We start from the raw sequence: 20,407 nt of genomic DNA, 5'->3' as shown, positions 1-20,407 counted from the left end.
ATTATTCCAAGTATCCACTCCATGCATCAAAAAAACCCTCTCTACATTCATCTTCCACAACAATATTTCTACAACAGAGTCTCCTGAGGAAATCAGCACGCATTTCCTCTCACAATATCATGGATCATAGGCCGGTAGCAGGCAAAATCTTAAGAGGGAACGCATCATTGCTATTTGAAAATGATGGTTAAATATGGACTAAGGTTCAACAACACAATGTAAAGATTTTAAAAGAAAGCCATAAAGCAGGAAGAAAGGCAAAATTCCCGTTTTAAACTAGGAAAAAAAGGGCAAGCTTCTCTCTCCTGAAAAGCTTAAACTCTTACCAAAAAAAAAAAAATCCAAGCATCTGAAATTCACCAGTTTTAAAGAGACTGTTTTTAGAGACTACATATTTAGTGACATTTCCAAATTATTATATGGGCTTTTCGTGTTAGCTTTTAGAGTAGCTTACCACTTGCATGAGGGAGACTCCCTAAATTGACACAAGCTAGCTTACCAAGCACAGCAAAACCCATAGCATGCAATTTGGTCATTAACAAACCAACATAAGCGTGTCTTCTGCAGCGAAAAGGATGGGTGCACTTAAACTATGCATTAAACAATCTCACCTCGCGGACACAGGATAACATGAAAATCTGAATTGCCGATTTCTGACTACTTGGACAACAGAAAGTCCTCAGCCACGCTTTTACACTTGAATTGAGACCACTGACTTGATACTAATGTTATTGGCCCCACTTGAACAACTGTTTTATAGGATAATTGTAGTGTATATGCGCATTTAAATTTACATTATATTTTAATACTTAAATACAAGCACACTGACATTTGTTCAATCAAAGTAGAAGACTTGGAGGGTATGGTTTTGGTTTTTTCATTAACAGGAATTCTGAACAAATAACATAATGCTTCTTCCAAGTAATTCCTGATACTAAAGAAGCACTGTACACATTTAAAACTAAACAGAAGACTTAAAAATGAAAATTCTCCAAGAAAAAGAAAGCTTTTGTTCAGTAAGAATGAGTTAACACATGTCTGTAACCCCCTATTTCATGCCTGAAGTTCCAAGGATGAGCTAATCCCACCTACCACACTATCTCAGACCTTAACCTTGGCTGACAAACTTAAATGAAATGCCAGAGTTGTTTCAAAGTTTATCAAACCAAGGCATCCTTCATCCCCCAGCTACTAGGAACAACTGCTAAAGCTGCCTAAATGGGGATTAAAGAGAACACTGGCCAAACCACGCTCAACTACGTTCAGTTTCTCTCCCAGCACTAACTGCCTGCGAGCTCTCTACCCCACTCTCCCTTCATGTAGCCTCCGTGCTACTTTGTAGGGTCCCATCCTCAATCACAGGATACCACATCTAGCTAAAACCATCTTACGCAGGCAGCTGCCAAAACCTTACCCCTCCTAAGAACTTTACTGCGACATTACAAAGCGAATTACAAAAATGTCCCCCACACCATCATTTCTAATGCCTTTCCTGCCTTTTTTCCATTTACGTTGAAAATCAGGGCAGAGACCAAGGCACACTGTGTTTAGAAAAGGGGAATGTTTATGGTCTCTCTTCTATCATTAAACCAGTTTTGGAAGTTACCACTACTTTCAAAAACAGTGAGGAAAAAAAACGAGTCTTTAAAGCTAGCATCCCTTTATTACCCTGTTTATTTTGAAACAAATTAAAAACAGGGAATGAAAGAGCATCTTGGCCACATTTTTTAAATGCGGATTTCAATTTAAACGAAATAGTGCTGCTTTACAGCAGGCTGTTGGTTAATTCACTGGTCTCCACGTTCTGGTCTCCTAGATGTGCATCAGAGGTTTTTCCCTTCTCTGATCCGACATCACGTCTCATTTCACTTACAGTCCTAATTAAACCACTCCGCAGTTTGACCAATTTCTCCCAGTTACCGTTTAGAGCTCTTTCCTCAAAAAAATTAGCAAGTCACTGCCTCTGATAAATTTTATCCATATTTAGTCTTCCTTTACCAGAGGCCCTGTTAGGACTGCACTGTTCCACACCCCGAAGTCCAAATAACTGCTGTAACTTAAGGCCGTTTTCTTTGTGTCATACCTCTTATCAGCTTCAACATGTTAAGTATAATTTTGCCTATTCTTAATTATAAAAAAAAAAAAAATCCTAACCACAAAGTTTTAAGACCAACTACAAGCTATTTATGTTCTAATAAATTACAAATGAATACATACATTATAATATATAGCCATATACAGTTCTCATATTGATGTCACCTTGTCATTTTGCTACCTAATAAGATACAACCTCCTCTGAGGACAAATCATTAGAGATACAACTAGCATTTAACCTTTGTGCATATGCTCCTGTATTGCTAAATCTGAAGGGAATGAGGAGAACTGACTAGTATGTAAAAGCCTATTTAATTTCATTAAAATACATTAAATCAGTTTTTGCTAATTATTAAGATATATTTGTTCCAACAGCAATCTAAATCCTCATGGTCAGACAAAATCTGGGATGTTCTATATTTTACTGTAGCTTAGCCTGGGATCTTAACCTGTACTCTAAGGTATTAGAGTACTTAAAGTACTTAAAGGTCATAAATGAAATGGTGAACACAACCAGTGGAGTGTGAAGTACACTCCCAAATGCAGAACAGAAGGGAAAAACTGACTTCAAAATCAACAAAAACTTTAATACCTTAGTCAGAGAGGACAAATAATGTAAGGAATTTGTGCTACTGGAAATTTTTCAGCTCGACACAAGTTTATGTTAATCAAAGCACGCATCATCCATTGATCTTACAAAGAATGAAATTTTAACAGATAAAATTGTTTGAAGGTCACACTGTGATACCTTAAGCATCACAAATAAATGGAAGAACTGAGCTGTCTGATATAATACACAGGCAGTAAACAGGCTTTCTCAACGTGCAACTACACAGTGAAGTGGTGGTACAGAGGTGGGAATAGGAATCAGGCATTATTTGCAGATGGTGGGGAAAGAGAAAGAATTATTCAAAGTTCTTCCATGAGAAGAAGGAATAGTAATCACACTAGAAAACCGGTTACTCTCATTGCTAGGTGAGTTACTACTCAAAAAAGCAATCATCTCATCCTGACTAAGAACAAAGTCATTTCCAGCAAAAGCACAGCCAGTGAGAAATTAACGGAGAACTGTAAGATGGTTGCAGACATTTTGCCAGTTTACCTGTTGCAGCCACTAGCTTGTGACAACAAAAGACTGTTTAAATGCTTGCAAATGTCACTGCTGCTAGGAAGGCCATTCCCAGTGGCGATGAAGAGGTTCCCTTTTCCTTTCTTTCCTCTTTCTGGCACTACTGGCCCAAATGCAGACTTCCACAACAGAACTCCTAGCAATCTAAAATTCCTGAGCAGTACACAATTAAATTTTAAAACTAAATAGTGTAATAGCTCAGGAGGAAATCCACCTAAACTATACATATTTGAAAAGGGTATATAAAAGTGGAAGACTTTTTGACAAATATGTTTGCTTTTTCTTTCAATCAAGAAACTGATTAACCTAAGCACTGTTTGAATACAAGAGCACTATTTTAAGCATATTTAAACAGTAATATCCATCTTCCAACTATCCCGTTTCTTTATCTGAACCGTAGCAGCTCAAATAGACTAACACTACTGTTTGCCTCTCCCTAGCAATCAGTCGCACAGAATATATTTGCACCTCAAACATTATCCTAAACAATCTTCTAACATTAATAATTTCATAGTAAGCTTCGATTCTCTTAAGGAAAATCTGTGGCAAAGCTGAACAACTGAAAAATGCTTCAAAAAGTAAAACGTTTGCATAATGAAAAAAATCTATTGACATACCTACAGAATAGCATTTATGGTTGGAATGTAATCAAGTCAAAAGTTCCTACAGCCAACTGCCAAAAACTGGGACAGATTCTCCCCGCCCCAAGCATTTGCCACTATTGGACCTAGACACTTGGTTGGCAGGCCTGCCAGCACCATAATTTGTCTTCTCTTCTTTTCTGCGATACCCAGTTATCATTCACAGAATGAAGAAAAGGATTTTCTCAGGTAACACACTTCCATAACCAAGTATTGCTCCTTTGACTGCCTTCTCCTCCAGTTTGTTCAAGAGTTATCCAAGGCTCCACACAAAAATCATTGAAAAGCATGTAAATTCAATTCTAAACAAACAGTTAGATAAAATGGATGGAATTGAATAGAAGCCTCAATTATATCAGTATTTTTGACCCTGCAGGAACATGCTATGGAACTCTATTAAGTCTAGTTTTGACACCTAGACTCTGGATTTCTCTACATCCATCTCTACAACCACCTAATTCCTCTCTGAAAAAAAAAAAAAGTATTTTCCTCTAAGAAAAATACTTCATATTTAAATTTACTGCCACAGCATTAACCAAGTAGTAGCAAATAGCTGTATATCGTCTGCCTTTGTTTTACTGTATAGTTAACTGAGGTTGATAAAAAAAAATCCCTTGCTTTTTTCATCCCCCTTCCCACACTCCCTCTCCTTCCCAATCTCCCTCTTCTCACCCAAAAATATGCTGAATATACTGAAAAAGAGAACACCATATCAGAAAAGTTATGACGACCTTCATACTCAATTGTCATTTAAAGCCCTGGTAGTTTCAAGGTTTCTTAGCTTTCCTTTAATTTTAAAAGCAAAGCTGCAACACCTAATGAAGTACTGTTGGGCACTTTTACAACTAGTACTCAGATTTGTGACCTGTCTTTTACACATTTCACGTACACACTAATACACAAAATTGACTGAAGAGAGAAATTGTTGATCTTTACTCATTCATACCAAGCCATATGACCAAAAAGACAAAAAAGACACTCCTTGAGACCTCAAAGGTCAGAGATATCAAGTTCTATAACAAAACAGTACTCATAGGCATTACAATCTCATTGTTTGTGATCTCAGAACAAACTACCTCATGATCTGCATGGCTCTGGGAATCCCCTTTATTAATGCTTGCATCTCGGGCCCAACGTGGAGGTTTCCAAGTTCGTTCCTGTGATCCTCTGTTGTAGTAATAACAGCGTCCTGTAGTATCTTTATGGGTTTCCCATTCCCCATTTATTTGGACTGGAGCACTTGTAGGTAGAGGTGGAAGTGCAGACTGAGATATTTTCAGTTCTTGTAAATTAGCATAAACTGGTGAATCAGGCCTCCCTTGGCTTGGTGGAGTAGTTGGCTATTGAGAGAAGAAATGTATTATTAAAGAGCAAATGAATTTTATAATGCTCCCTTACAAATCAGTATACATTACAGTTGTAAAACAAACCAACAAACTCCCTTTTTTTTTTTTATTACATATAAAAGCACAAAGGACAGCCACAAGATGCCAGGGCACGAAAACATTAGATTTTTTCAATGTTAAATAGATATAGTTTGTGATGTTAACCTTATAGTTAACAATTTTTTAGCATTTTTCCAGCTGACAGCTGATAATTATGTCTTGCAATGGATTTGAAATACACTGGCATCATTGTCAAAATAATTGTATGTTTAAAAACTTCAGCTTTACAGTTCCAGTATTGCTCAGTAACTATAAGTAACATGCTTTTGTTCAAGACCAAACGTAGCATTTCTTACATGTCACTTGTTAAGCAAAGATGGTTCCCCAGCCTTTTTCCTCCCCTATTGCCATATAGATGATGGTGAATATAAAGCAGCACTTTTCAGTTTGAAAGACGAGCACAGTGTTATGAGAAAGAAACTCCAGAAAACACCTGGGTGGTTTACCTGCAAGCCTTTCCAAATAGATGCTTACTTAAGTAGTTTATGTAATATCACTGACAGGGTTCTGATTACCACTCCCTTCTTACAGAAATTAAGTGGCTATTCTTACCCAGCTAATTTTGTTCATATATATGCACATAAAGAGAACAAATGTCCACAAGAAAATAAAACACCAATGACAATTTCAAATTCATAGTTTGATAACCATGCTTTCTGCTGGCGTTCATGTTAAGTCTGTGGCTCTTACCGAAACCATGAGTACTTTCAAATAAGTCACAGAAGTGTTTAGGAGAAAAATATACTTTCTGACTGATTTTTAAAGTACAAGTACATAAAACACACCACACAGAAGACAAGTAGTTCACGAAAGCTGTGACTAAGAGGTTGTGGGAGCAACTTGTTATTAAACGAAACTGAATTGCTGCCTGTTAACACAGAGCCATCTCCCTGTGTCAGGGCACTTTATTTAGGCATCCAAAGGAAGTAAAAATATCATTCATACCATTCCTCCCCCCTGCTCAGTTTTAATTCAGAAGCTTTGCTGGAGGCAAGTCCTTGTGCCTCCTGTTGCATCTTTCAAAGGAAAAAAAAAAAGAACATACTGCATTACATAAAAGATCCTTTATAATGTGCTTTTAAACATTAAAATCTTAAATTGCTAATCTAGGCCACATCTCATCATAAATTATTGGGGTTTGCTCAGGCAAGACAGCATATTGTACCACACAATCAGATATAAAGTGATTGCACCACAGCTGGAACCAAATATGGGCAATATCCACAACCAAAAGGGGAAATAGCTAGAGAGGAACTTAATGAGATTAGAACAGGCATGGACTCGTCTTGCAAGTCTTTAAAAGAGAAAAGGCAATCTACTAGATATAGTGAGTATGTTTAATAGGAATACAAGGCAAACCGGGGGGGGGGGGAGTATCTGCAGCACTCAAAATCAGCTGAAAACAATTAGTATCCTCCTCCATTAATTCAAAGGAAAGAAATCTAAGGTCTCCCGTTTTTAAGAGGGGAAGGGGGAACACCTGGCTTTGGTAAAGTTCTGTTTCTCGAGGGCATTAACAGCATAAGGAGCACTGCCACAAGTAAAGACTTGTCCCGCTGTCCTCAGGGATGCCCGAGGACGCCACCAGATGCCGTGAGCGTGACCACAGCCAGCTTGTGAAGCACATCGGGCCTGGCGTGTGTGCGGAGCAGCTGCAGGCAGCGGTGGCAGCGCACACGCCTGAGGGCCCCCCCGCCCCTCAGGCACCAAGAGGTGGCCTGGAGGCAGGAGGCCTGAGGCCCAGGGCTCAGAGATTGCACTCTGAGGTCTTCCCAGGTCTCAGCGTCACAACCAGAACAGCGCCAGGTGAAGCTGCAGGGCCTGTATTACCCTACGCCGATATAGGGAGCTCGTGGCCGATGCACAGCCACGTAGCCCAAGCAACACTCTGGTTAAGTTTAAAACAGAAACGTGAGATGAAAGTTTAATGAGTGTTTTACTTCTGAATGTTTAGTACTGCTAAACTCATAATACCAACTTCTGGCTTGCCCGTGGGAAAGGCAGAACCTCTGAGCTGAACGACAAACGGGCCAGCTAAGCGTCCTGCTAACCAAAGGCCCAGCTACCACCATTCCCTGCTGCACCCTCTCCTGAGAGATTTCCCTGGTACGACTTCAAGATTTTTGAAAGGTACCCTTCAAGTTACTGTTCTCAGAGAAGCATGGAAAACGCAAAAATAAATTTAAGTACAACACGTAGCTCAGCTGTGAAGTACGTGTACGAGGGATCCGACATGCTTATCAGGAACTACTTTAAATAACCACGTAGCACGCGGCGGTACTTCCTCATACCTCAGGACACGCAACAAGGTACACTGCTCTCTGCAATGCTGCGTTCAACAGCGCCCAACGTCAATGCTAAACTTATACAGTAAGATTTTCTCATTTATTGGCAAATCAAAGCAACTTTTACAAAGCTCGTCACTTCCTGAGGTACCCCTATGGCATCTCCCAGGCGGTGCCAGCAAGAAGGCAGGTCCCTCACCCCCATGGGAAGGGGACTGCCACAGGGAGCAGCTCCCTCCAGGTGGCCCTGTAGAGCGCTCAGGCTTCAAACAGCTTTGCCATTGCCTCGAAGGTGAATGGTTCCGGTGAAAGACTGCACGCTGCAAAAGCCTTTACTAGTTTCAAGCCAAAAAGCATATTAAAATAATTTCTTTTACTTAACCCATTTACTCATCACTAATATGTAAATCCAAATAGATAAGGCGTTACGTAGATCAAAATAGTTTATAACAGCTTCCTTGGCTGTTTTCCCATATCCAGACATATACAGTTAAGGGAAACTTAAATGTATGCTAACCACCAAACATTTTGGTATGTACATGTGGAGCTCCAGTTAGAACTTCCTTCCCTGAGATTCATTTTTGTCCTGAAGAACTCTGAGTGCTCATAAACGTGGAAATAAATCTACTGAGACTGCTTGTTCTTTTAATTCTGATAGTGAGAAAATATGTAAAACATGTCCTTCAACATGCACACACACGTACACACACAAGGTGGCTTATACTCAAAACATTTCAAACTTCATCTGCTGCCTGGTATGGTTTCAAGTTTTTTCATGTTGCTTTCTCCTACTAAAGACAGTAGGAATTCTTGCTCGGTAAAAGTGATAAAGGAAAATCAGAAAGCAGAAGTACTTCTACAGTGCTACAAAATTGCATAGCCCGCTAAGCACAATGACAACTTTATGAATACAGGGACCTCTCCCTGAACTCCGTAATGCTCGACATTTTAACACATTACAAGTCTGCTGTATTTAAATTCAGTCTTGTTGCAATATCTGCACAGAAGAAAAACTGCTAGCAGTAAATCCTTGCAAACTGACAATGAAGACTTTCACACAGGCAAGACAAAGCTTCCAGGATCAACACAAAACATTCTTCACATACAGACATTACACACAGCTTTTTCAGGACTTAGTTTTTACACTGACACAGTAGGAAGCAGATACGTGCCTTTAAATAAAACAACTTGTTAATCATTCATGAATGAGCAGTCAACATTTTCAACAAAGGCCAGATATGCTATCAGGCCTCTGAACACTTACTTGAACTCAGTGCAATGAAAAGCCAGCTTGCTATACTTCACAAGGTACTTTTCATTACCAAAATGCATTATCAGCTTCTCAGAGAATACTTTAGGTTTTAATACTACCTTATACAAAAGGCTTTCTTCAGATGCCAGTATTTGTTCAAGCATTCAAAAAAAGTTCGATGCACACTACGACATGAAACTCCAGTTCTGGGAGATGGACAACAGATCACCTCCTATCCACTGCTAAAAACGTGTTGTGTTTTTTTGCTTATTTGTTTTTCTAAATCCAATGAGAACATTCTGCATTAAGGATGCCAGCAATTAAGAGAGAGAAAACAAAATTCCTTTTAATCTGATGCTTACCTTTTTCTTTTCACAGCACTTAAATCCTAGAACAAATCTTCTAGAACATAACTGCTTCAAGTATGATTGCAATGCTAGCTTTCAAAATATAAGCTTTTTCAGAATAAACCATACGTGATTTTTCCCTCCAAGACAAATAGTTTTATTTGTCTTGCTTCTTTTCACAGCTTTTCTGAACGTTAAAAATTTGGAATTAAGAACTTCCTTTTCAGTAACAGCATTCAGACTGCTGAGAGGCGCTGGTAAAGTAACAAAAAAAATACATAAACCTCGTGTTAATGCTCCCTGAGTTACATTCAACAGCATGCAAAAGAGCAACATAGCACTGAAGGAACCCGAGGGCGTACTGGTGCTCTGCAGCAGTGGGCAGGCAGAAGCACAGGCACATTCTCCAGCATCCAGAGGGAGAACGAAGAATCCCAGTTCCCTCAACAACCGAGCTTCTTGCCAAGGAATTGCCACTGTCCTTTTAGTAAGGCCTGGGACTTCAATACCAGCTTTATTCCATAAGAATGATATAAAAGAAATCTCAAAAACTCTACATTTTCATTTTCATGAAGTGACAGCTTCAACTGGAATAAATAGCTTACCTCCTTCCTCTTTCTGCTCGTGGCCTAGGTTTCTACAAACATGTTCAGGATCCTACGTTCTTTCTAACATATTGAGGCACATATAAAACTTCTTGTAATGCCCAACAATACTTGAGGACGATTTTCAGCAAGTTTGCTGCTACTTCACAAGTAAACCTAAACTAATTTTAAAAAAAAAGTTAAAATGGAAACCCAAACAATTTTTATGCCCTAACCTTTTCTGGCCTAATACTTAGCTGGGTACTGCTTTAAACTGTAAGCCTACAGTATGCATAAAAAGAAAACAATAAATATTATAAGCCTGTTTACAGATGACTTTGAATTTAGGACAAGAAATATTAATGCTGTTAAATATTTCCACTACAGTTTTCATGTTGACCTGTGATTATAAAGTGATAAGAAAATTTAAATGACCTAGTGAAGTAATACAGAATGAAAAGCATCCTACATAGATTCCTCCTCAGCATGTATTTGTCTGTTGAAGGCAACTCAACAGTTAAATGTTTCAAGTGTCCTACTTAAAAAAATTAAGCAGATAATCTGAAGGTGTTTTTTTTTTTTTAAATGTCTGGCTAATAACTTTCCATCAGACTGAAAATAATAAAAAGCAAACGTAATTTATTTTTTGTAATTACGTTTTGTTTGTTTGTTTGTCAATTTTACATTTACTTGCACTGAATTACAAGCAAAACTATTTGAACTAGTTGTTCTATTTCTGTTAATATTTACCTACATTTTACTATAAATGTCTGTTCATATTTTGCTTTATGAAACTACATTACAAAACAAAGCACTGTAGGACATAGGACATCACCATCTGCCAGAAAGCTCTTGTGCTATTTGAGCCATTAAAAAAAATTATCCCAAAGTTGCCGAAAATACAACTCTTTATCTGGTGATATCATAACGCTTTTTCAGCAAAAAGTCTGTAACACTCTGAGAACAGTACTAAATAAAAGAACAAACAAACAGAACTACACACGCACCTTAGTGGCATACAGTGAATTATTTGACTAACATCAAAGTAAAACACATTCCCTTTTCCTGGTAACCTGAAAAAAGTAACTTAAATTGTTTTCATACTCATCAAGGCAGTGATTCATGAAACTGCACTGCAAAAACCCTGCAGCAGAGAAAGCCAAGAGGCTTGTTCCCGTCACATTCACGTCCGATTAGGAAGAGAAGCGGAGAGCCTCCCCAGCAGGACAGCTCTGGGACGACTCGGCCGGTCGCTGCAGGCAGCGGTTGGCTACTCCTCTCCCTGCCAGAGACAACACTCCATCCATCGTCATTGACTGATCAAAGAAAACTGATGGAAAACCTTTCTTTCCCCCTCTTTACACAATACAGATTTATCATTCACATTTCTATAGCGCTCCCGACCATCCCAGTGAGGAACACTTACATCAGCTTATGAATTCTGTAGCAATACAAGGGAGTATATAATTGATCGAAGGGCTGCGACAGTGATGTCAAATATTTTATAAAAAACGGAAGTAAGACCTCACAATGGGATCCTTTGTAAAATATGCACAAAGATGACAGTGTTTACCATACTTGTTCTCCACCACTTGCACAATCTAGCTTGTCCCTTTAATAAAAAAGCTTTTGTCCAAGGCTACAGACAAAGCTGCTTTTCCTATAGTAGGAAATTTAAATACCATATGAAACACTTTACTTCATGCACGCTTACACAGAAAGTTTACCCCAATTAGGAAAGAGTGGCCAAATTTAACATGTTAAAGAGTCAGCCAGTAAATTTCCTTCACTTTCAACTGTCCATTCATCATACAAACCACTGATGCCTTCAACAAACATAAGGTAGTATCTGTAACATATTTCAGAAACATAGACAGCATCTTCAACAACCTGGACATGCCATGCAGCAGTAACTTGAAACATTCACTTTTCCCCCAAGCTTCGTAGAAGTGATATAAAGTTGGTCTTGTAGTAATGAAAGTTCAACAAAGCTCGTAAAAACAGTAAATTTATTCTGTGTTTTAGCTTAAATGCTTGTAATTCTTGACCGCTGTGGAACCTGAAGTACATGTTTAAAAGCAGGTCTGCGAAGAAGAAAGCTGTTGGCATTGTTTGTGATGTCTCCTGAGGATTATTTCCAATAAAATCTAAGCACATTAAGAAAACACCACAGAAACCTAGCTTCCTTTCTCCGGTGTAAAAGTGTAGTCTAACATGCCAGCAGCTACCACAGGGCAGCATCACAAGAGCAAAAGAGCTTTAGATGTTTTAGAAGCCTTACAGCAGAACAACTGGCACAGTAGAACAATAAATAAATGAATAAAAATTTCTAGAGTACTGGAAATTCACAAGGCATTTACCGTTTTAAAAAATTTAACGTATAGCCCCATATCTTATCTGCCTCATAGAAGCCAAGTAATTTAAGAGAGCTTATTAGCAACTCTGAACTTCCTCTGTGTTGTCACCATCACAGTACCACAGCATCTCCACAACTTTCTCTCTTACAAAATACCATGGTGGGCTGGAATGGTGTTATTTGACCTCATGGTAGCTTAAAGGTCAAAAAAAGTTTCCATCGGTTTACATCACTGCCAACTGAATAGCAATTTTTCCTACGCTTCCTATTTTCAGAAGTCCAGATCCCACAGCATTTAAGTGTACTTTTGAGAGTTCAGTGCTTATACAAAGCTGAGTAAAGCCAGGCACCCCTAGGAAGTGCACATGGGAAAGTAAACATCACCTTTGGTAAGATTCCCAGGTTACTGAGAAGATGCTGAACTTGCATTAATAGCTCAGAAAGCCTAACAGATAGCTCAAGAGCCACCTGATCAAATATATAATGAAATCTAATACCATGCAAGATATTAAAAATCACGATGCACTGGCACAAAAATTATACCATCCTACAGTTTTCAAGAGAAAGAAAAAGCTACAGGCACTAAGAACTTTATTATAAATAAGGGCTGTTACCAAATATTTAAGCTTTAAAAAAAATTTGCAAGTTATTGTTCCAAAACATAGCAGTCATCAAAACTGCACTCTGTCAAAAAGGGTATTTAATTCCAAGCATTTCACAAGAAAATGCAGAACTCCCACACAGTTTATTTACAGCTGTTGTCCTTCTACTCTGCTTTTACAGCAGATTTCACTCGTGTGAAACTACTTCAGAGAATGTTGCTTGTGGCAGCAAATTCTGTAAAAAAATTGTTGTGCTAGTAGTTCTTTGTTAGGTGTTAGAATAATTTCAAAATATCTTGTTGCTCTTATGAACTGCAACATCTCTAAGTTTTTAATAACATGCAGCTGCAGGACATCACCAGTATTTAAACAGGATGAAAAAATGCTAAAGTACCAAGACTCTTATCAATATAAAAGCAAAACCCAGTTACTAACACAGCTAGCTGGCCTAGAGAACAGCCACAGTACAGCAGGAAATCAGACGCTAGAAAATTTCTCTTGGCTTACCTTACTCATATATTAACAAGAATATAACCTGTTGGGTAAGCAGCGGGCTTTATCTGCTCCTGAGCAGTCAGGCAGCTGTATTTCACACAGCTAAGACAGCTGCTACCCCACATCTGCTGCTCGGAGGTTTCTCCAGTTATTATTTACAACTACTACCCTTGAGCCGCCTCACTACACGTGTTCCCCAGACCTCTGGTGGGCAGCTGACTTGATGGGCGTCCCACTTGGGATGAAATGGAGCAAATCACCTCAGAAAACAACTCCTGTAAACACTCACATTAACTTCCATAAGCAATTATACCAAAAACCTGACAACCAAGCGTCAGTAACACACGATTTATAAAAACTTGAGCAACATCCCAAAAGTATGCTCTCAGGACTCTGCACGGCTCTTCAATTTCAGATTGACACACCACATTTTGCCATGCTAGCTCTATATCTCGACAAACCTAAAAATCAAATTGTACATCCAAAATCTAGAAACGTTACGATGAACACTCTTCACCAAGTAGTTTAGTCATACTCTAACACAGACCAGACATATGGTAGGGAGATACGGATCTCAGGATGCAACTGTTCTCAAAGCTGTGTATGTGAAGTCCCGATTGTTCCCAGAGCTCTTTTTTCAGCCGATTTTTTCAACAGCTGTCCTTTTAAACACAGCAAAACATCTACTATAAAAAAATTGGTTTCTGCTCTTTTTTCCTTTTTGAAAAACCAGTCCGTTCGTCTTAGCAGAAAGGGAAGCGCCGAGTAAAGTAATTCGCTGTTTTAAACGCGTTTGTTACCCTAACTCCCCCTGCACGCCCAGGAAGAATTTCCTTTGTGCATAAAGGCAGAAGCCACACTGACACTTCTGCTTACACCCAGAGTTCAGCAAATACTTTTGCTAATTCAGTTCGTGTCGCCAGATTAATACAGCACGCAGTTCAGAGGACTCGGCCAACGATTCAATGTTTAGAAACCAAGAAAAACACCGATTTACTGATCTCAGAAAATGAAAGACCTCTGAAGAAGACTGATGCCGGAGCCAGGGGGGTGGGCCAGCACACCGCTACCGAGGGGTGAGAGCCCCCTCCCGGCCCCGCAGCCCCGAGTGGCTGCCCCCTGCCCTTCGGCACCCCACTGCTGGCAGCAGCGGCCAGCCAGCCCCTCTACTCGACGCAAAGAGCCGAGCAAAGCTAAACCGAGGTACCTCAACACGCTCGGCTACTGCAGGGACAAGGGCACAAGCTCCACGTTTCCTCGTGAGGCATTCGCTGGTTCCAGTATGCCACAGGTCTGCACGGCTAAGTACAAAAACCGCCTATCCCTCCATCTAATGTGGTACTTTACAGAATTAGAAAGACACGGGATGCTTTTGCCGCAGTTGTCATCAAACAAGATGGAGTTAGGTAAAGGACTAATGTATGCTCTTAGCTATGCTGGACAGCTGTGCCTATAGACTTCTTATTTTTCAGAAGAAACATTATGTTGCTCAGAGTGCTTAGTCACTTTCTGTAAGATTAACAAAACCCATATTACTAATACTAATATTCAGCAGAAAGAAAAATCCTGGGTCAGGTATGCTGGGAATACCTTAATCAATTTAAGCAAGGAAAGATGTTTTATTTTCTGCTCTTCTCCAAACCTCCAGGGTGTATCAATACCAAAAATAAGTTATAACCCAGAAGAGATATAACACGTTCAGAAATATGCCAGTAAGGAAAGGGGATGTATTTAGGTAGTTTTAAGCTGAAGAGGTTTTCTTGAACCTGTAGCAAAACTGCCCTGGATAAATCAAGAAGTTTCCACTGGATCCGGTCATGCTTCTGCCTTCAGACACTGCCACAGATCACAGAGCAGAGCTCAGGAGAGTCAGGCTTCTCCGGTTTCAGACAAATTGTACCCCTTCACTCTGTCACACCAACCCCACAACCGTTCCTGTCCCATTCACCCAGGCATTTCAGCCAAAAAGTTAACAAGATGACAGCAAACCAAACCAGACAGGAAAATAAACCCAATACTACTAAACTTCGGAGTTAGTAGGTAGATTTTTCAGAGCAAGGAAGCTCATTAAGGGACAAATCCACCTTCGTGTTCCAAGACGATGAAAGGCAGTAAAACCAAATCTGTATTAGAAAGCTTTGTAGCACAAAATGTATATCACCCCTTCCAATATCCTGTAACGTGCCAGACAACAGGCAGTGCTTGTACTGAAGTTACTCTTCATTAACTATGAATTATCACTTCACAGCCATCAGAAATAGAGTTGGGTAAGACAACTCCCAGGTGCAATTTGAAATAAATAAATAAATAAATAAATAAATAAGAATCTTAGAAGTTAGATGGCAAAACCACACGTTTCACGAAGAGCAGTTTTACTGAGACCCGCAGCTATTTCCCCCTTGCTGGCTGCCACAGCTGCAGCACAGGAAACTTCAAGTCACTGGTCTTCCTTGAGAAGTTACAAAATGCAACTTGTTTCATCATTTGCTCATTTGTAATACAAAATAGAGGTCTTGCAAACGAAGTGAACTGGGGCTTAGGGCTTTTCGACTGCATTGCAATCGAAACTTAAATATTTTTTTCCAGAAGCAGTTGGTTTTATTTTTTCCAGTTCCAATAAAATTTTAATGTAGCCATTAAGACAAAAGTCTGGATTGTGTACTACAGTAATCAAGAAAGAACCACAAAATGGCATCAGTGCCTGCTGTCTGTAATATCTTAACTAAAAGAACTGGTGAAGGGACAAGGCAGTGTCACAGTCTAGAAATTTACTTTTTTAACAAGTTTATGCCAAAATACTCAAAGTAATAATGAATGGGTTGCTCAGCAATGGACTAAGCCTATTCCCACAGACTCAGCACATCCATCCACACCCAAAAAACAAAACTTATCTGACTATTTTCCCCCCTCCAGCAGTCTTCCTCAATCAGAACAGTTCTTCATTTTACACAGAAAATTATTGCTTAATGTTCACTGGTATGCGTTACAGAACATTTGCCACAACAGATTTTAATGGTCCCTTATATCCTACATGAACTACTGAGCAATTCAAATTAAAAAGCTCTGAACTGAACAAAAAAAAAAAAGGAAAAGAAGGTAAAACAAACCTTGACATTCGGCTAGTTTTTGTTATGACTGAAATGAGAAAAAAAAACAAAACAAGAAGATATCTCCATTCCCATGCTGGTGTGACTACCTTTGAATAGGCAACCATATAGTCTGGTGGTCAAGCACCAAGAGAATCGAGAGACTACAGGCCCCCTCTACAAAAAAGCTGCTTGGTTTAAAAAGAAGAAATTAGGTGCCTTGAGAATGAGCATCTCATCAAGTGCTCAGTAATCACATTAAAATACTTATTTTCTGACTCCTTAGATCTACTATAACAAAAAAAAAAAACAGCCCCACTTCAGTATTTCCAGCTGTATGCTAGGGTGTAAATTGAAACAAAGGAAGATTAGAGAGTATAACATCAACCAAGTTTCCCAGAACATAGTTCATTATACTTTTTTTTTAAGCACACATTTTAAAGGCTATATGGCAGTGAAAACAGACTGGACATAATTAACATTGTCAAAAATATTTTTTGTTTCACTATATGTGTACAATGTTAGTGATAAATCAGCATATGAAGTTATTACAAGTATCACTGAGTGTGCTATCTTTGAGTTGTTTGATAACTCAAAACGAAAAGAAAAAATCAGCCCACTATTTAAAATTTTGACATCCTAAACTGAAGTTTTTCATTTAAAGGCTGGGAACTGTCTGTTCATCAAAAAATGCTGCATTTGCATCAGCAGGAAATTGTTAAGTAACAGTACACAGAAGTAAAAGTGATTTTTAAAGTCTCATTCCATCTTTCTGCATTGATTTCTTTCCTTCATACAAGTATCAGCAACTAATCACAGTCGGAGGTTTAACAGAAATCCTCTTGTCAGCAGGTCCTTCTCAAACAAAGCTTTCATACAATGAAAGATCCCTTAAGAAGATCAGTAACAAAGAGCTACAGCCTGCCAGAAATAGCAAAAAAAAAAAAAAAGCATTTTGATATTTCCAGTAAAGGCTTCGTCTCCAAAGTCCTGGTGTCACGCTGGGATCAATCCCGACAGGGTCGGTTACGGCTGCACCTATCAGAAAGGTGGCATCTCGTCTGCCCGTCTCTGGATTCGGATTGTAAAAGTCTATTTCAAAGTCCGTCTCCAGAAGCGAGATAGGACACTTCCGAATGAGTTAATGCAGCCATAAGCAAACCAGATCTCACAGTATAAATAGGAAGCTTCATTCTTTGCCACGTTTCCGACCACAACACGGAGAACTCATGCAGTCTATCCAGCGCAGAGCCAGCAAGCAGGGGGGTGGGAGGGCGCCCTTCCAGTTTCTGCCATGATTATTAGGAGACCACGACCAATCTCTCAAATTACTAAAAGCAGCAAAATGAACTAACAATTAAATTGGCTTTCTGCCTCGTAATTTCAACGTTGACAACTAAAACCAAAAACTGTCCCAACCTGTAGATGTCAGAGATCCATTCTGATTTATCGGTAAAAGGAAGACATGATTGAACTGCCACAAAAACCAGAAGTTACTGCTCTAAAGCAAGAGGCAGAGAATAGGCAAAAGAAAGTGACAGATCAAGAAATTTAGCACTAGCCCCCCCAAAACGTACTGCTGATGGTGCAAGCGAGGCCACTGCACTCCCCGTGCATTGCACACCCGTTTACAAAGCACTTCCTAAAATACGAGGGGGGGGGGGGTGTCAATTAAAAAAAGAAAACTCAAAATTTTGGACTGAAGTAAAGTTTGCATGACCTTCTGACAAAATTAAGACAGTAGTTTAAACTGAACTCATACTATGTTTTTGTTGGCAGGTGTCCATTTTATGTAATATATTATAAATTAAAATTACGTAGAAAGCTTTTAAGTAATAAAACTTTCCTTAAGAAAAGGTACAAGTAAGTAACCAGCATTTCGTACGACAGGAGTACAAGTGCATTAAGCGAGGGAGTTCAGAAAATGACACCTAACGTCATTAAGCAGAATGTTATGCTACTTAAAATTACTAAAACATTCCAGACTCTTTTTTGACTATGCTGTGCAATAAAGCAAACCTATTAGCAATGCATTATAGCTGAGAAGGCAAGAATTTGCTAATAGTTTCATGCTGATTAAGCAACACGCAGCAAGCGGGTGCCCGAGCACTGAGAGCAAACAGCACCCTCCCCCAGGCAGCTGAATTACAACCCTGTGCTCAGCAGTCAGCGGATCAGCCAGCCACGAGCCTCTACAGAACATTCCCATTGAAACTGCAAGTATTAGAAAGTATGGCAGCACTATCTGCCAAGCTATCGGAAAAAAAATGCTTTTAAGGACTCGCACGCATTAAAATCTCTGCGCTGAGGTATATGGCAGAGCTCAGCACGTAAAGGTTTTCTTGAAAGCTGATGGAAAGCAGCTGCTCAGCTACAGAAACCAAGTTCAACGAAAGCTGAACTTTCTGGGAGTCTCCAAGAAAAACAGGTAATAGGGTAAAGGGCGTGTTATTTCTCTATTATAAACATGCACCTTTAGAAGGTCATTGCATTTGTTTGATGGTATCGCTAAAGCCAAATATCACAAGCGAAATTTAAAGTATTACCATTTCTGGAAAAGTGACAGTTTGCCATGAATTAAGGCAGACAGAAAAACAAGTTTTTAAAATGGATTTAAAATTACCACGTCGAAGTTTTGACAAGAATATTTCTCCATTGACTTCAATGCTGTTTTCTAGAGATACTTTCAGTATTACCACTGAGCTTCTCTACAATGGTGAAAAAAAGAGCCCACGATGCCTGCTGTTGCAAGGCTCAGGTCCCAGGACGGTCTGCAGAAGTGACAGCGACGCCTGGCCAGCCAGCTACCCAGAAACCTTCCTGGAACGCCACTGCCATTAAATAAAGCTCCATTTGCTGGTCAGTCACATCTAGTACAACAGCTACATTAAACATAGATGGCTTACCTGGAAACTTTAAATACCTTTTAATACATGCTTAAGAGCAGCATTGCTCCCAATTATTTTGTCTTCACGAGAGCTGCAATTGAGTGTCTAGGGGGTTACCTGCATCTTCTCAACAACACTTAATGAGATCCAATCACTGAGATCTAACCGCAGGCATCAGTATTAATAATTACGCTTTTTAGAATGCCATTAAAATCGAGGGACTAGAGGACGGGCAATCGATCTGGCGCAACAATCATAACCCAACCTACAACAAAGCCATTCGGCTGGACCTGCGGTACCACGAGCCTTGCAGCCATCACTTGTCCTACAGAGAAATGCAGGAGAAGAGCAGCACGAAGATTTTAAACCACTAATCTCTGCTATGAACACCAGTGCATACTTCACGCTGTACCATAAAAAGTCATGTAAGAGCAGAAGCTAACATTTTATGCTGCCTTTAACCAAGGCAGCAGCATAGAGCTTTTGGCCACGTTGGCACCCCGTAACAAAACAGGTCTAGTAGCAGCAATGTTAAAAAAGATTGATTAAAAAAGACATGTCACACCCACATTTTTGTCACTACAAGGAAGCATACCTTTACTGAGACGCTTAGCATAAGCTGGTATGAAAAGAGTTCCCCTACTTGAAAACAAACTGGGACATGAAGCTGGTAGGTTTTCGGATTGCCTGTTTCCACAGGCTTTTCTCCACATAAATCTTCTGCCAAGCACTCAGATGATACAGAAGTAGTTTCCACACACACTTCATTTTTCACATATTTAAATGTTATTTCAACTAACATTTAATTTTTCATTTCCTTTTAAATACGTAGTTTAAAACTAGACACTACGCTTCCCCTTAATCATTTAGCGCACTATTAAAACTGATTTTACATTTCTGTATTTAGAATCAAAACTGATTTTTACCTAGCAGGTTTCAACCAGCAGCGAACAGGTTGGCCTTTGTCTTTAAACACCACTTGCCTTATACCAGTCTCTTTCCGGAATCTGCATTCATATCCAGTATTCTCTCACATTTTTAATGCTAACGCTGCATATAATTAGTGGGTTCCATGACAGACAGCACGATTTTGTAGAAGGTGCAAGACAGTCACGGTACAACAACCAAAATCAGAGATTGTAATTTAACTTCCAAAGGAATTTGCTATTTCAAGATACTGCATTTGTCATCCTTACTGTTTTG

The 20,407-nt window shown here is 39.3% G+C and overlaps 1 protein-coding gene across 17 annotated transcripts in view; it reads right to left on the bottom strand.

Annotated features, from left to right (window-relative positions):
* Positions 1 to 20,407, bottom strand: part of ARHGAP12 (Rho GTPase activating protein 12) — a 77,762-nt gene that overhangs the window by 40,253 nt on the left and 17,102 nt on the right. For 13 of the 17 annotated variants that reach the window (XM_080581718.1, XM_080581710.1, XM_080581724.1 and 10 more), the window contains exon 3: positions 4,941 to 5,204. The exons of the other annotated variants lie outside the window; for them this stretch is intronic. In XM_080581718.1, coding sequence (XP_080437844.1) covers positions 4,941 to 5,204 — 264 coding nt within the window. The remainder of the gene's footprint in view (positions 1 to 4,940; positions 5,205 to 20,407) is intronic. 17 annotated transcript variants of the gene reach the window in all.

This window comes from Anser brachyrhynchus, assembly GCF_964034855.1.
Source record: "Anser brachyrhynchus genome assembly, chromosome: 2".
Taxonomy (NCBI): domain Eukaryota; kingdom Metazoa; phylum Chordata; class Aves; order Anseriformes; family Anatidae; genus Anser; species Anser brachyrhynchus.
Note: the sequence above shows the minus strand (reverse complement) of the source record. Positions and strands in the feature narration are given on the sequence as shown.